Below are 16,691 nucleotides of genomic sequence, written 5' to 3'. Positions count from 1 at the left end.
TTTTATTATTATTTTTTAACCTACTGATTTTAAAACTGAGTTTGTGCCTTTTCACCCCTTTCACCCCATTACCTAGCAACCACCAGTCTGCTCTTTGTATTTATGTTTTTTTTTTTTTTAATTTTTTTTTTAATTTACTTATGATAGTCACAGAGAGAGAGAGAGAGGCAGAGACACAGGCAGAGGGAGAAGCAGGCTCCATGCACCGGGAGCCTGATGTGGGATTCGATCCTGGGTCTCCAGGATCGCGCCCTGGGCCAAAGGCAGGCGCCAAACCGCTGCGCCACCCAGGGATCCCTGCTCTTTGTATTTATGAATTAAGTTTGTGTATGTGTGTTGTTGTTGTTGTTGTTTTTGGGGTTTTGTTTGTTTTGTTTTTCAGGGGAATTTTTTTAGATTTCACATATAAGTGAGATCACCTGGTGTTTGTCTCTCTCTTAGTTCACTTAGCATAATGCCCTCAAGGCCCATCCATGTTACTGCAAATGGCAAGGTTTCATTCTGTTTTTATAGCTAAATAATATTCCAGCATGTGTGTGTGTGTGTGTGTGTGTGTGTGTGTGAGAGAGAGCCACATTTTCTTTATTTCTTTATCCAGTGATGAACACTTAGGTTGCTTCCATGTCTTGGCTATTATAAATAATACTGCACAGAGCATTGGGGTGCAGATATTTTTTTCAAGTTAAGGTTTTTGTTTGCTTCGGATAAATAACCCAGCATTGGAATTATTGAATCATAAGTTTTAGTTTTAATTTTTTTGAGGAACCTCCTTACTGTTGTTCACAGTGGCTGCTCTAGTTTGCATGCCCACCAACAGTGCAGGAGAGTTCCCCTTTTTCCACATTTTCACCAACACTTACTATTTCTTATCTTTTTGACTCTAGTTGTTCTGATAGGTATGAGGTGATATCCCACTGTGAATTTGCATTTCCCTGATGATAAGTGATGTTGAGTATCTTTTCATGCACCTGTTGGCCATCTGGATGTCTTTGGGAAGGTGTCTCTTCAGACCCTCTGCCCATTTTTTAATTGGATTTGGTTTTTGTTTTTAAAGATTTTATTTATTTATTCATGAGACAGAGAGAGAGAGAGAGAGAGAGAGAGGCAGAGACATAGGCAGAGAGAGAAGCAGGCTCCATGCAGGGAGCCAGATGTGGGACTTGATCCTGGGATTCCAGGATAACACCCTGGGTCAAAGGCGGGTGCTCAACCACTGAGCCACCCAGGATTGTTTTTTTTTTGCTATTGAGTTGCATGAGTTTTTATACAGTTTGAATATTAACTCTTTATGAAATATACAACTTGCAAATATTTTCACCCGTTCTGTAGATCTCTTTTTCCTCTTGTTGATGGTTTCCTTTGCTATGCAGAAGATTTTTAGTTTGATGGAGCTCCACTTGTTAATTTTTATTTTTGATGCCTTTGCCTCTGGTGTCAAATTAAAAAAAATCATCACCAAGACCAGTGTCTAACTCACCACTTACATTTTTTCCTAGAACTTTTATGGTTTCAGGTCTTACATTCAAGCCTTTAATCTATTTTTTTTATTATTATTTTATTAGAGAGGGGGAGGGGCAGAGGGAAAGAGAATATTAAGCAGGCTCTGCAACCAGTGTGGAGCCTGATGTGACGCTCGATCTCATGACCTTGAGATCATAACCTGAGCCAAAAATCAAGAGTTGGATGCTTAGCCCACTGAGCCACGTAGGTGCCCCAAGTTTTTAATCTATTTTGAGCTAGTGTTTGTGTATGGTGTAAGACAGTGGTCCAGTTTGATTCTTTTGCATATGGCTGTCCAGTGTTCCCAGCACCATTTATCAAAGAGACTGTCCTTTCTCCATTGTATATTCTTTTTTTTTTTTGGCGGCGCTAAACCGCTGCGCCACTGGGGCTGCCCTCCATTGTATATTCTTGCCTCTTTGTTGTAAATTAATTAGCCATATATGCGTGAATTTATTTCTGGGCTCTCTGTTGTGTTTTATTAACCTGTATACTTGTTTTTGTTTTTTAAGATTTATTTATTTATGTATGTATGTATGTATGTATGTATTTATGATAGAGAGAGAGAGAGAGAGAGAGGCAGAGACACAGGCAGAGGGAGAAGCAGGCTCCATGCCGGGAGCCCGATGCGGGACTCGATCCGGGACTCCAGGATCCTGCCCTGGGCCAAAGGCAGGTGCCAAACTGTTGAGCCACCCAGGGATCCCCTGTATACTTGTTTTTATGCCATTATGATACTGTTTTGATTACTATAGCTTATAATATAGTTTGGAATTAGGGGGGTTTTTTTTGTTTTTTGTTTTTTGGGTTTTTTTGGAGTTAGGGAATTTGATGCCACTACTTTTGTTCTTCTTTCTCAATATTGCTTTGGCTATTCAGGATCTTCTTTGATGCCATACAAATTTTACAATTGTTTTACTTCTGTGAAAAATGCCATTGGAATTTTCATAGGGATTGCATTGAATTTTAAATTGTTTTAGATAATATGGATATTTTTACGGTATTCTTCCAATCTATGAGAATGGAATAGCTTTCCAAGAATTTTAAAAATTCATGCAGGGGCACCTGGATGGCTCAGTCAGTTAAGTGTCTGACTCTAGCTCAGATCATGATCTTGGGGTCCTGGATATGAGCCCCACATTGGTTTCCATGCTCAGCGGGGAGTCTGGTTCTCTTCTGCTCCTTCCCCATTCATGGGCTCACTCCTTCCTTCCTTCCTTCCTTCCTTCCTTCCTTCCTTCCTTTCATTTTTTTTAAGACTTTATTTATTTATTCATGAGAGGCACAGAAAGAGACAGGCAGAGATATAGGCAGAGAGAGAAGCAGGCTCCATGCAGGTGATGTGGGACTTGATCCTGGGACTCCAGGATCACGCCCTGGGCCAAAGGCAGATGAGCTCAGGCTCAACCACTGAGCCACCCAAACATCCCTCTCTGTTTGTCTTTCAAATAAATAAATAAAATCCTAAAAAATAATAATAAAGTACATGATATTTTTTGAGATTTCCTTTTATTGTACTTTGGTAAATTTTACCTATTTATGCTGCCTTTATAAAAATAGTTGGTATCAGGCTCTCTGTGAGGAGCCTGCTTCTCCCTCTATCTGTGTTTCTGCCTCTCTCTCATGAATAAGTAAATAAAATATTATAAATTAAAATAAATAAATAAAATAGTTGGGAAGCTCTTTTTTTCTTGATTGAACTGAAACATTTTATTTTCATTTCTTTTTTTTAAATTTAAATTCAATTAACCAATTTATAGTAAGTACATCATTAGTTTCAGATGTAGTGTTCAATAATTTATCAGTTGCATGTAACACCCAGTGCTCATCATATCATGTGCCCTCCTTAATGCCCATCACCCAGTTACCCCGTCCCCCCACTCACCTACCCTTCAGCGACCCTCAGTTTGTTTCCTAGAGTTAAGAGTCTCTCATAGTTTGTCTCCCTCTATGATTACTTCTTATTCAGTTTTCCCTCTCTTCCCCTAAGGTCCTCTGCCCTGTTCCTTATATTCCACATATGAGTGATACCATATAATTGTCTTTTTCTGATTGACCTATTTTACTCAGCATAATACCCTCTAGTTCCATCCACTTTTATGTAAATGAGTTGAAACATTTTAATAGCATTGGTGCTGTGATTTGTTTTTTTTTTTTTAATTTTTTTTTTTAATTTTTTTATTTATCTATGATAGTCATACAGAGAGAGAGAGAGAGAGAGAGAGAGAGAGAGGCAGAGACACAGGCAGAGGGAGAAGCAGGCTCCATGCACCGGGAGCCTGACATGGGATTCGATCCCGGGTCTCCAGGATCGCGCCCTGGGCCAAAGGCAGGCGCCAAACTGCTGCGCCACCCAGGGATCCCAGTGCTGTGATTTGATACAGAATTCACTGGTGAAACTTTCTGGGCCTAGTGCTGCTGTTTGCTTGCCTTTTCTCTGTCTCTCTTTCACAATTCTCTTCTCCCTACATACCTAAATTGAAATTGTAGCATAGTACAGACATGGTGGGGGCAAATGATACCACTTTCCTTGTCAGAATATGTTAAGAAACTGGAGGCTTTAACTTTGTAAAAAATAATCAGAATGTTTATTTTGTTAAGTAATATGAAAAAAAATATATGTTGTTGAATCTTTTTTGAGTACTTAATAACCATAATGTACCTTTTTACAAATGTATTCGATGTTACAGATGTTCATTTTTACTTGCTGGACCTGTAATTAATCTCTGTTTTTTTATTGTATAGAAATTTACAGCAACAATGTCTACACCAGATAAGAAAGCCTCACAGAAGATTGGTTTTCGATTACGTAACCTACTGAAGCTTCCCAAAGCACATAAATGGTGCATATACGAATGGTTCTACTCAAATATAGATAAGTATGTATCATGGCTTACATCATGGGTATCACTTGAACCAGAAATTTAAGCTTTTCAAACGTTACAAGCTATATTCTTTTCTGTAGGCCTGTTTTGATTCTTCTTTTCCCTTAATTTTTCCTTTTTTTTTTTAGCAGCAAGATTTTTTTTTTAAGATTTTATTTATTCATAGAGATGCAGAGAGAGAGAGAGAGAGAGAGAGAGAGAGAGGCAGAGACACAGGCAGAGGGAGAAGCAGGCTCCATGCAGAGAGCCTGATGTGGGACTCAATCCAGCATCTCCAGGATCACGCCCTGGGCTGCAGGCGGCGCTAAACTGCTGCGCCACCGGGGCTGCCCAATTTCTTTTTTTTTTTTTTTTTTTTATTCTTCATTCTTTGATCCATTTCCATTCCTCATAGCTTTCTTTTCCCCTTCCCCTCTTTGGAGAAGTTATACTTTTTTTTTTTGTTATACATTTTTATGAAAGTATAACCTATATTATAATTTACAAAGACTGTGGAATGGAGATACCCTAGAACAAAACTCCTTTATTTGTAATGAACAAGATATGTTTTTTCCTTTTTTTTTAAGGCTTTTATTTATTTTAGAGATAGGAAGTATGAGCAGGGAGAGAGGCAAAGGGAAAGGGGGAAGCAGACTCCGCTCTAGGCAGAGAGCCTGATGCAGGGCTTGATTCCAGGAGCCTGAGATCATGACCTGAGCTGAAGGGAGACACTTAACCTACTGAGCTGAGCCTCCCAGACGCCTCTAGGATAGTCTTTCTATTTCAGACATAACATTTATATACTTTAATTATACGTAAATATTTAAACAGAACATAGTAAGAGATTTGGGTGAAATCCAATTATTCAACAGCAGTATTTACTGAGAAAAATTTAAATTTCTTATGCATCTTAATTTAATTGAATCCATGCTAGTCACTGATGCTTGCTTTGCTGGTTCCTTGTCTTTACTTCCCTTTCCTGGTTTTTAAACCAGTTACCTATACTATAGGGAATCTCATGAATGTTTGTATTTTTTTTAAAGATTTTATTTATTTATTCATGAGAGACACACAGAGAGAGAGAGAGAGAGGCAGAGACACAGGCAGAGGGAGAAGCAGGCTCCACCCAGGGAGCCCAATGTGGGACTTGATCCCAGGTCTCCAGGATCACACCCAGGGCCGAAGGCAGCACTAAACCGCTGAGCAACCTGGGCTGCCCTAAAATTTTTAATTTTTTTTAAAGCTTTATTAATTTTATTTGACACAGAAAAAAAACAAGCAGGGGGAGCAGCAGGCAGAAGGAGAGAGAGAAGCAGAGTCCTCACTGAGCAGGGAGGCCGATGTGGGGTTCAATCCCAGGACCCCTGGGATCGTGACCTGAGCAAAGGCAGATGCTTCACCAAGCCACCCAGATGCCCCAAAATTGTAAATTTATTTTATTATTATTATTATTTTTTAAGGTTTTATTTCTTTATTTGACAGAGAGAAAGCACAACAAGGGGAGCAGCAGAGGAAGAGGGAGAGAGAAGCAGGCTCTCTGCTGAGCAGGGAGCCCGATGTGGGTGGGGTTTGATCCCAATCCTGAGACCATGACCTGAGCTAAAGGCAGATGCTTAACCAACTGAGCCACCCAGGCACCCCTAATTTCTTTTTTTTTTTTTTTTAAGATTTTATTTATTTATTCATGAGAGAGAGAGAGAGAGAGGCAGAGACACAGAGGGAGAAGCAGGCTTCATGCAGGAAACCTGACGTGGGACTCGATCCTGGGTCTCCAGGACCATACCCTGGGCTAAAGGCAGCACTAAACTGCTGAGCCACCCGGGCTGCCCCCTAATTTCTTTTTATTTTATTTTATTATTATTTTTTTAAGATTTTATTTATTTATTCATGAGAGACACGGAGAGTGAGAGAGGCAGAGACATAGGCAGAGGGAGAAACAGGCTCCATGCAAGGAGCCCGATGTGGGATTCGATCCTGGGACTCTGGGATTACGCCCTGGGCCGAAGGCAGGCACTAAACTGCTGAGCCACCCAGGGATCCCCCTAATTTCTTTTTAAAAGACCTTATTAAAGTCTAATCTCTGTATCCAACGTGAGGCTCAGATTTACAATCCCAAAAATCAAGAGTCACATGCTCTACGAACTGACCCAGCCATGCACCCCTGAAATTCTTTTATTTTCGTCCACTGATTTTTCCATAGTTTATGAGGCTTTCAGGGTATCTTGGTGTGATCTGAGTTCTGGAATTCCCAAGAACTGATATAACCCCCTAGAGTCCTCTAATTTTCTAAAATTTACTTACTCTCAAAGAGGACTCCTTGCTGTTGGTATTACCTTTGGGACAAAGATACTTTGTAGCTAACATTGTTCATCCTCACTGGATGTAATGACAGTGCCAAGATATACTAGGATATACTCATATGTGAGATGTAGCAAAAATCAGAGTCTCCTGGAATCTCCAGCACAGACATTTCTTGAGTAAATTGTACACCTTAATTGTTTCACAAATGCCAATTTTAGTTTTAACAGTTTGAAGTTGTGCCAATTTTGTATATGTCGTGGGTAGAAGTGAAAGATGCATTTGGGGATTAGTATAATGTTGAAAATTGGAAAGCATATTTTGAATTTATGCCTCTGAAATAATTGTGATTAACCACTAAATTACCATTTCTGTCTTACAGACCACTCTTTGAAGGTGATAATGACTTCTGTGTATGTCTGAAGGAATCTTTTCCTAATTTAAAAACAAGAAAGTTAACAAGAGTAGAATGGGGAAAAATCAGGCGACTTATGGGAAAACCACGGAGGTAAAAATATTTTTATTTAAAATAAACCAGTAAGTTAGTTGGTAGTATAATTACCACATTGATTCCTTTTCATCTTTGCAAAGACTAGTCCTGAAACATAGCTTTTCAGAATCATTATATTTTAAATATATCCTGATAACTAGCTTTAATATAGGTGCTTTTTATATCTATGCATCTTAAAATTAAATACAGTTCCATTTTTGTTCAAATTATAGGATTCGAACATAATTTTCTTACATTCTCTATGCCCCACTATGTTCCAAAAAATATTTAAGAATACACTAGAAAATATATTTGATCCTTTAACAATGTGGAGGTTAGGGATGCCGATCCTCACAGTCAAATCTTCATATAACTTTTGACTCCCCCCCCCCCCCCCCCCCCGAACCTAACTACTAGTAGTTTACTATTGACTGGAAATCTTACTGATAATATAAACAGCCAATAACACATATATATTACTGTGTTCTTACAATAAAATAAGCTGGAGAAAAGAAAATGGTATTAAGAAAATCATAGGAACGGAAGATACATTTATAGTACCATACTATATTAAAAAAAAAATCCATGCATAAGTGGACCTGAGTGGTCACATCCTTGTTTTTTAGGAGTCCACTATATTTAATGAAGCTCTCGGGGTATACTAATACATTGTTATCTTTTTAGAAACCATCTATCACTGCAAAAGCCTTCTTACATATTTTACTTTATATAAAAACAAGATAAGGGGGTAGGGTGAGATGGGTGAAGGGGATCAAAAGATAGAATCTTGCAGTTATGAGTCATGGAATGTAATGTATAGTGTGATGACTATAGTTAATAGTATTGTAAAGCTTTTTTTTTAAAAAAAGATTTTATTTATTTATTAGACTGTGAGAGAGCATGAGTGAAGGGTGGGGAGAGGGAGAGGGAGAAGCAGGCTCCCCACTGAACAGGGAGTCTGATGTGGGGCTCTATCCCAGGACCCCGAGATCATGACCTGAGCCAAAGGCAGATGCTTAACTGACTGAGCCACCCAAGTGGCTGTAAAGCATATTTTAAAGTTGATGACGGTAGATCTTAAAAATTCTTATCACAAGAAAAAAAAAATTGTAACTATATATGGTGACAGATGTTAACTAGACTTAGTGTGATGATCATTTCACAATATATACAAATATTGAATCATTCTATTGTACACCTGAAGGTTACATAGTGTCTTATATATCTATTATACCTCAGTAAAACAAAAACGCATTCTATCTAAAAACAAAAACAGAAAAACCCCAGAAAGAAAAATCAAGTGAATCTCTCCAATATGTTATTTTCTGAAAATTACTTTTCATGTGAAATGACTTTTCCCTTTGTAGTGTTATCTTGCTTTCTAACACAGCCACCCAGACATCCCTGGCTTCTTTGGTTTCTTAAAAGGGTTAAACATACACTGACCATACGACCCCGCCATTCCACTCTTAGGTATTTAGTTAAGAGAAATGAAAGCCTATATTTATACAAAAACCTATACACAGGGACGCCTGGGTGGCTCAGCAGCTAAGTGTCTGTCTGTCTTCGGCTCAGGCGTGATCCTGGAGTCCCGGAATCGAGTCCCACATCAGGTTCCCTGCATGGAGTCTGCTTTTCCCTCTGCCTATGTGTCTGCCTCTCTCTCTCTCTTTCTCTCTCTCTCGTGAACAAATAAATAAAATCTTAAAAAAAAAAAAAAAAAAAACCTATACACAAATGTTCATATCAACTTTGTTGTAATAACGCCAAACTAAAAATAATACATATGTCCACCAGTAGGTGAATGGATAAACAAACGGTGGCCATTCATAGAAATGGATACTGTTCTCCAATAAAAAGAATGAACCATTGGTACATGTAACAACACAGATTAATCTTGGAATAATTCTGCTGAGTGAAAGAAGCCTGACAAAAGAGTTCATTCTACATGATTTCATTTGTATAAGATTTTATTTTTATTTATTTGTTTGTTTGTTTGTTTGTTTATTTATTTATTTATTTATTTATTTATTTATTTTTGTATGAGATTTTAAAAGGTAGAAACTATAATGACAGAAAGCACTTCAGCAATTGCTTGAGAAGTAGGGGTACAGAAATGGGAGGGATGCGAAGGAGGGATAATAAAATGCCACAAGGAAACTTTGTGGAGTGATTGATGTCTTCAAATGTTCATTATCTTGTCTGTGATGATTGTTTTATGGATATATATTTTGTGACACGAAAGCTATATTTAAGTTACTTTGATTCATCCCAGTATTTGAAAATAGAAATAAAACAGTCCCTAAAGATAAGAGTAAATTCGGTATTTATGCTTCAAGGCAGGAAGTATGATTAAACATTTACACAGTGGTAAGCCTCATCTTTAGTTCTATATTGGTGTGCTCATGGGGTCACAGGGAAAATATCATGTTCTTCTGAATAGAATATTGTAATTGAACATTGTCCCAGAGGGAGTCCTGTGATCCAGATGCAGTGTTGTCAGAGGATGGTGGACAAATCCTCCTGCTTTGTAGGCAAGGATGATGTAGACTTGCTTATAAATCTTTAAGTCTTGCAAAGTCCTGTTTTTAAAAAGATATAATTTACTTTAAAGATAATTATTATTTCTAAGAACTCATTTTTAAATACAATTACTTGAAAGAAAGAGAGGAAAAGAAGTAACAGTGAGATGGATGGTTTGATTTCAAGTTTTGGGTTTTTTTTTTTTAAGATTTATTCACTTTATTTTATTTTTTTATTTTTTATTTTTTTTAGATTTATTCACTTTAGAGAGAGAGAGAGCGAGTGAGCGCAGAGTGGGTAAGGGGAGTGGGAGAGAAAAACTTTTGCAGACTCTCCCTGAGCTCGGAGCCCAACCTGGGCCTCAGTCTCTTGACTCTGGGATCATGACCTGGGCTGAACCCAGGAGTCAGATCTCAACCGACTGTGCCACCCACGGACCCCCTGATTGCAAGTTTTTGTATAGGATAGTTATCAGTTTATATGATTTTTATAATTTATTCTAGATGTTCTTCTGCATTTTTTGAGGAAGAGAGATCAGCATTAAAACAGAAACGACAGAAAATAAGGCTCTTGCAACAAAGGAAAGTTGCAGATGTTTCCCAGTTCAAAGATCTCCCAGATGAAATTCCTTTGCCTCTGGTTATCGGGACCAAAGTTACGGGTAAGTGAAGATAAGCTCTTTACCATTTTGCTTTATAATTTTAACCTAGATAACCACTAGACCAATGGCTTTTAAATTTAAAAAGCGTAAACTATAGTTCTATAGGAGTATATTATAGAAGTTATTATTTTATCATCTGTGATGTCTGGTTTTTTGGTGTTTTTTTTTCTTTTTTAAGATTTATTTTTTATTTATTCACGAGAGACACAGGGAAGCAGAGACCTAGGCAGAGAGAGAAGCAGGCTCCCTATGGGGAGCCCAATGCGGGACTTGTTCCCAGGACTCCTGAATCGTGGTCCTCAGCTGAAGGCAGATGCTCAACTGCTGTAATGTCTATTTTTTAAACTACTTGGGAAAAAGTACAATTTATGTAATACAAGAAATAACAAAGGAGTTAAGTGAGTAGATAAATTAGTAATTATACTGAAAGGGCCCCCTAAAGCTCTCTAAAAGCAATATTTTAATGTTTTTATTTGATCTGGAGCAGGGGTCAGCAAACTATGGCCCATGGCCCAAATCTAGTTTGCTACATATTTATCTATGGACTGTCAGATAAGAATGGACCTCATTAAGGAGGAAAGATGCTCTCAATTTAGTTCATACCTGAAACAGACTTAACAATAAGAGCAAGCAGGCAGGGCCAAAAAAATTTGCCAGTAATTTTTTGTCTACCAGAAAAAGTTCAACATATTGTCTAACATACAATACAAAATGACTGAACCTATGAAGAAACATGAACACAAGTTCTGTAGTTGAGAAAAAGCCATCAGTAGAATTAGTTGCTGAGATGGCTCAGATATTGGAATTAGCAGTGGCTTCAAAATGTTTGTTATGAAACATGTTCAAGAACTTAAATGTAAATGAAATCATAATGAGTGGGGATATCTCAGTAGATAGAGGAATTATTTAGATGTAACAAATTTAGAAGTGAAAAGTGCAGTATCTGAAAAGAAATTCTCAGTGGGCTTAAAAACAGATTGGAAACAGCAAAGCAAGGGTCATTGAATCTGAGAATATATCCATAGAAATTATCCCGCTGTGAGAACAGGGTGAAAAAACTGGAGAAAACTGTAGTAGAGCCTCAGAGACCTCTGGGACAATTATTAAGCAATGTAACAGATGTTTAATTAGAGTCCCTAAAAGGAAAGGAGAGACACAATGGCCCCGGGGGGCGGGGGGAGACAAAGGGTAAAATGTTCCCACATTTGTTTTTTTTTTTCCTTTGCCACATTTGTTTTTAAAAAGGTACAGATCCAAAATACTCTGAACCCAAGCCAGATAACCCACATGTATGCAAAGCCCATAATTAGATACCATACAGAAAAAGTACAGAGAAAATCTGGAAAGTGGTCATAGAAAAACAACATACTACATAAGAGGAACACTGATATGAATAGCAGCTGACTTTACATCAAAAAATATGCCAAAAAAAAAAGCCAGAAGTAATGCCAAAGATATTTTTCAGATTGAAGGGAAATGATGGAACCGCAAATCTACAAAAAGAAGAAAACACCAGAAAATGGCAAATATGTGTAAAATAGAACAATCATGTTGTAAGCTTCTTGAATTTTTTATAAGACCATACAATGTTGACTATGAGTAGAGTGTAATAGGTAAAGATTGGGTATTCTAATCTGTAGAGTATTGAGGTTCAGAACCTTCAAGGTGCATCAGAATTACCTAGAGGGCTAGATGAAACAGATTGCAGACCCCACCCCCTTCTGAGTTTCTGATGCAGAAGATCAGGCGTAGGGCCTGAGAATTTTCATTTTTTAACAAGATTCCAAGTGATGTTGATGCTGTTGGTGTGGGGTTATCCTTTGAGAACTAGTAGAAGGACCTACGTTTTTTTAAAGCGAGAGGGAGTAAAGGTATCTTTAGTAGGCTCCACACCCAGTGCAGACCTGGATATGGAGGTCAATTTCACAAAAGATTGAGTCACAATCAAGACTCAGACACTTAATCAACTGAGCCAGCCAGGCGCCCCAGGAGCTACTTTTTAAAAAATGCTAAGAGGCATACTTAAAAAAGCCAATAGAGAAGTTAATTTTGAAATTCTAACAGTTAAAACATGATGAGAAAGAAAGGACAGGGAAACAAAAAAACACATGGAGTAAATAGAAAATAAATAGCAAGATGGAAGACTCAAGTCTGGTCCTATTTTCATTATATTAAATGTCAATGAACTAAGCACTATACTGAAAAAGTAGAGATTATCAGACTGAACAACAACAAAAAAAAGTGCCCAACAATATGCTATCTTTAAGAATTGTACTTAAAATATATAATCACAGATAGAATTTTTTTTTTTTTTTTTTTTAATTCATGAGAGAGAAAGAGAGGCAGAGACACAGGCAGAGGGAGAAGCAGGCTCCATGCAGGGAGCCCGACGTGGGACTTGATCCCCAGACTCCAGGATCATGCCCTGGGCCAAAGGCAGGCGCTCAACCGCTGAGCCACCCAGGTGTCCCGAATCACAGATTAAACAGAAGTGTGAAGGGACTCCTGAGAAGCTCAGTGGATTAGTGTCTGCCTTTGGCTTAGGGCATGATCCCAGTCCTGGGATCTAGTCCTGCATCTGGCTCCCCGCGAGGGGCCTTTGCCTGTGTCATTGCCTCTCTCTGTGTATCTCTCATGAATAAATAAATAAAATCTTTAAAGAAAAAAAAAGTGTGAAAAAGATGTGGCATGCAGATACCACAGACTGTTGAGGTGGCTATATTGACATTAGACAAAGTAGAGTTCAAAACAAGGAGTATTACCAGAGAGAGAGAGGAATATTTGATAATGATAAAACGGTCATTTCAGCAGAAAAATGCAACAATCCTAATTACATTCATTAGTAAGTCCCTAATAGCAGAACTTTAAAATACTTAAAGCAAAAACTGAGACAGCTAAAGGAAGCTATATACAGAAGATCATATGGTAAATTTTAACACCTCTCTCCCAGGAACTGAGAAGAGGGAAAAAAATCAGTACAAACATAGAGAATCTGAAAAACACTGTCAATTATGTCAGTTGATATATATTTTTAAAGATTTTATTTATTTGGGATCCCTGGGTGGCCCAGCGGTTTGGCGCCTGCCTTTGACCCAGGGCCTGATCCTGGAGACCCGGGATCGAGTCCCACGTCAGGCTCCCGGTGCATGGAGCCTGCTTCTCCCTCTGCCTATGTCTCTGCCTCTGTCACTCTCTCTGTGACTATCATAAATAAATAAAAATTAAAAAAAAAAAAGATTTTATTTATTTGAGGGCAGCCCCGGTGGCGCAGCGGTTTGGCGCCGCCTGCAGCCTGGGTTGTGATCCTGGAGACCTGGGATCGAGTCCCACGTCGGGCTTCCTGCATGGAGCCTGCTTCTCCCTCCGCCTGTGTCTCTCGCTCTCTCTGAATGAATGAATGAATAAATAAAATCTTAAAAAAAAGAAGATTTTATTTATTTGAGAGAGAAAGCAGAAGCTGGAGAAGGGGCAGAGGAAGAGGGAGAAGCAGACTCCCTCCTGAGCAGGAAGCCCAATGTGGGGCTCGATCCCAAGACCTTGAGATCATGACCTGAGCCAAAGGCAGATGCTTCCTGGGCTAAGCAACCCAGACCCCTCCTAAATAAATCTTTAAAAAAAATATATCTGTTCGGGGGTACTTGGCTGGCTCAGTTGGAAGAGCATATGACTCTTGGTCATCGATTTGAGCCCCCATGTTGGGGGTAGAATTTAACGTCAAAAAAAAGAATTAATAGGGCAGCCTGGGTGACTCAGCAGTTTAGCGCTGCCTTTGGCCAAGGGCCTGATTCTGGAGACCCAGAATCGAGTCCCACATCAGGCTCCCTGTATGGAGCCTATTTCTCCCTCTGCCTGTGTCTCTGCCTCTGTGTGTGTGTGTCTCATGAATAAATAAATAAAATCTTAAAAAAAAAAGAATAAACATTTTTTTTAAAAGTCAGTTCTGCCAAGATTGATATGCTGAGGCAGACACTCCAAATCACAGTGGACATTTTCTTTTTTCTAATTAAAATTGATATGCTTATTCTAATATTTCTATGAAAGTGGGAAGGATAATCTAACTCAGAAGTAGATCCTCACATATGTGCAGTTGACTTCCCAAAAGTATCAAAGTATTTCAGTGGAAAGGAACGGCATTCCAGTAACGCTGGAGTAAATAGATATCCATATGAACCTTGGCGTTTCCTCACACCACGCAGAAAAACTTTACCTAGGATGGACCAAAGGGCAGGGACCTGAGTGGTTCAGTCAGTCGAGCATTTGCCTTCATTGCAGGTCATGATCTCAGGTTCTTGGGATGGAGCCCCGCATCAGGTTCCCCGCTCAGCGGAGAGTCTGCTTCTCCCTCTGCCCCTCCCCTCTGCTTGTTTTCTCTCTCTTTCTGTCTCTCTCTCTCTCTCTCTCTCTCAAATAAATTAAGTCTTTTTTTAAAAAAAAAAAAGACCAAAGGGCTAAACATAAAAGCTAAAATTATAAAGCTTCCATAAGTAAATACAGGAAAATATCCTTGGGATTTGTAAATAGGCAGAAATTTCTTGGATCTGACAAAAAAGATAACAAAATATGATTTTTAGGTTTAATTTTAAAACTTGCTTTTTAAAAGCACCATTAAGAAAATAAATAGGCAGGCCACATATTGAGAATAAATATTTCCAAAATATATATTTGAAAAAAAACCTGTATCTAGAAAATATAAAGAACTCTAAGTTAGTAATAGAAAGGCAATCTGGTTCAAATAACTAGACAAAACACTTGAATGGACTCTTATGAAGGAAAATATATGAATGACCAATAAGCATATAAAAAAGTACTCAAGATCATCAGTCATTAAGAGAATGCAAATTAAAAGCATAATGAAGTACTCACACCAGAATGGCTAATGTTGAAACAACCAATGCCACCAAGTGTTGTTAAAAATGTGGAGCTACCATAGTTCCTGGGCTTTTTTGGTGGTATTGTGAAATGGTCCGCCACTTTGTAGAAAAGTGTTGTAGTGTTTTACAAAATTAATTCTATGCCTGCCCTGTGATCAAGTTGTTGTCTTCCAAGATATTTAATTAAGAGAAGTGAAAACAGCTGTCCACAGAAAGCTAGCTATGTCCTAGAATGTTCATAGCATCTTTGTTCACCATTTTAAAGCCAAAACCTGGAAATAATGGGAAAGTGGATAGACATGGTATTTTCTTATGATAGACTACGAATTGGCAATTAAGAGAAACTAGCTACTGACATATAGATTAACTTTTGCTGAGCAAAAGAAGCTGAAAACTATAGAATGCATTAGGGTTTCATTTCTATGAAGTTGTAGAACAAGCAAAATTAATTCATGGCAGAAAAATAACAGAAAAGTGATTACTGCTGAAAAAGGTGTTGACGAGGAAGGAGGAACTTTCCAGAGTGATAGGAATATTCTGTGACTTGACAAAGGTTTCTTTTACATGGATATTTGTCATAATTTATAAAATTATACACTTATTTTTTTTAAAGATTTTATTTATTTATTCATGAGAGACAGAGAGAGAGAGAAACAGAGACATGGCAGAGGGAGAAACAGGCTCCATGCAGGAAGCCTGATGTGGGACTGAGCAACTCAGGCACCCCAACATGACTGTTAAGGGCTGTGTCGGAATTTTGATTTCAGTTCCAGTCATGATCTCATGGTTGTGAGATTGAGCCCCACGTTAGGCTCCGTGTTCAGTGCAGAGTCCGCTTGAGATTCTCTTTCCCTTTCCCTTTCCCTCTGCCCCTCCTGTTTGTCTGTGCATGCTCTCTCTTTCTCTCTCTAAAATAAATTAATAAATCTTTTTTTTTTTTTTTTTTAAAGGCAGGCGCCAAACCACTTCACCACCCAGGGATCCCTTAATTTTTATTTATTTAAGATAGTCACACACACACACACACACACACACACAAAAAGATAGTCACACAGAGAGAGAGGCAGAGACACAGGCAGAGGGAGAAGCAGGCTCCATGCACCGTGAGCCCGACGTGGGATTCGATCCCGAGTCTCCAGGATCACGCTCTGGGCCAAAGGCGGGCGCCAAACCGCTGCGCCACCCAGGGATCCCAAAATAAATTAATAAATCTTAAGAAAGAAATGATTGTTAGGGCAAAAGCTATATTAGAGACAAAGAAGTTTAAACCAAAATTTTTAAAGTTTTTGAACCAGTTAGTTTTGAATAGAAGTTAATCATCCCTTGAACCGATAGATACTGCTTTAATAATTGGGGAACCTGACTTGACCTTCAGGCAGAGATCTGTGGAAGAGGGGCACAAATGTCATCTGCAGATAATTTATTTAAAATGTGGCAATATCTTTTTTTCTTGATTTATGAAAGTAATATATACTCAAAATCCC

The 16,691-nt window shown here is 38.4% G+C and overlaps 1 protein-coding gene across 2 annotated transcripts in view; it reads left to right on the top strand.

Annotated features, from left to right (window-relative positions):
* Positions 1-16,691, top strand: part of LIN9 (lin-9 DREAM MuvB core complex component) — an 80,934-nt gene that overhangs the window by 20,290 nt on the left and 43,953 nt on the right. For both annotated transcript variants that reach the window (XM_072732702.1, XM_026003444.2), the window contains exons 5-7: positions 4,246-4,379; positions 7,045-7,170; positions 10,179-10,336. In XM_072732702.1, coding sequence (XP_072588803.1) covers positions 4,246-4,379; positions 7,045-7,170; positions 10,179-10,336 — 418 coding nt within the window. The remainder of the gene's footprint in view (positions 1-4,245; positions 4,380-7,044; positions 7,171-10,178; positions 10,337-16,691) is intronic.

This window comes from Vulpes vulpes, chromosome 13, assembly GCF_048418805.1.
Source record: "Vulpes vulpes isolate BD-2025 chromosome 13, VulVul3, whole genome shotgun sequence".
NCBI lineage: Eukaryota > Metazoa > Chordata > Mammalia > Carnivora > Canidae > Vulpes > Vulpes vulpes.
The sequence above is the reverse complement of the archived record's forward strand: the minus strand, read 5'-3'. Positions and strand labels throughout refer to the sequence as shown.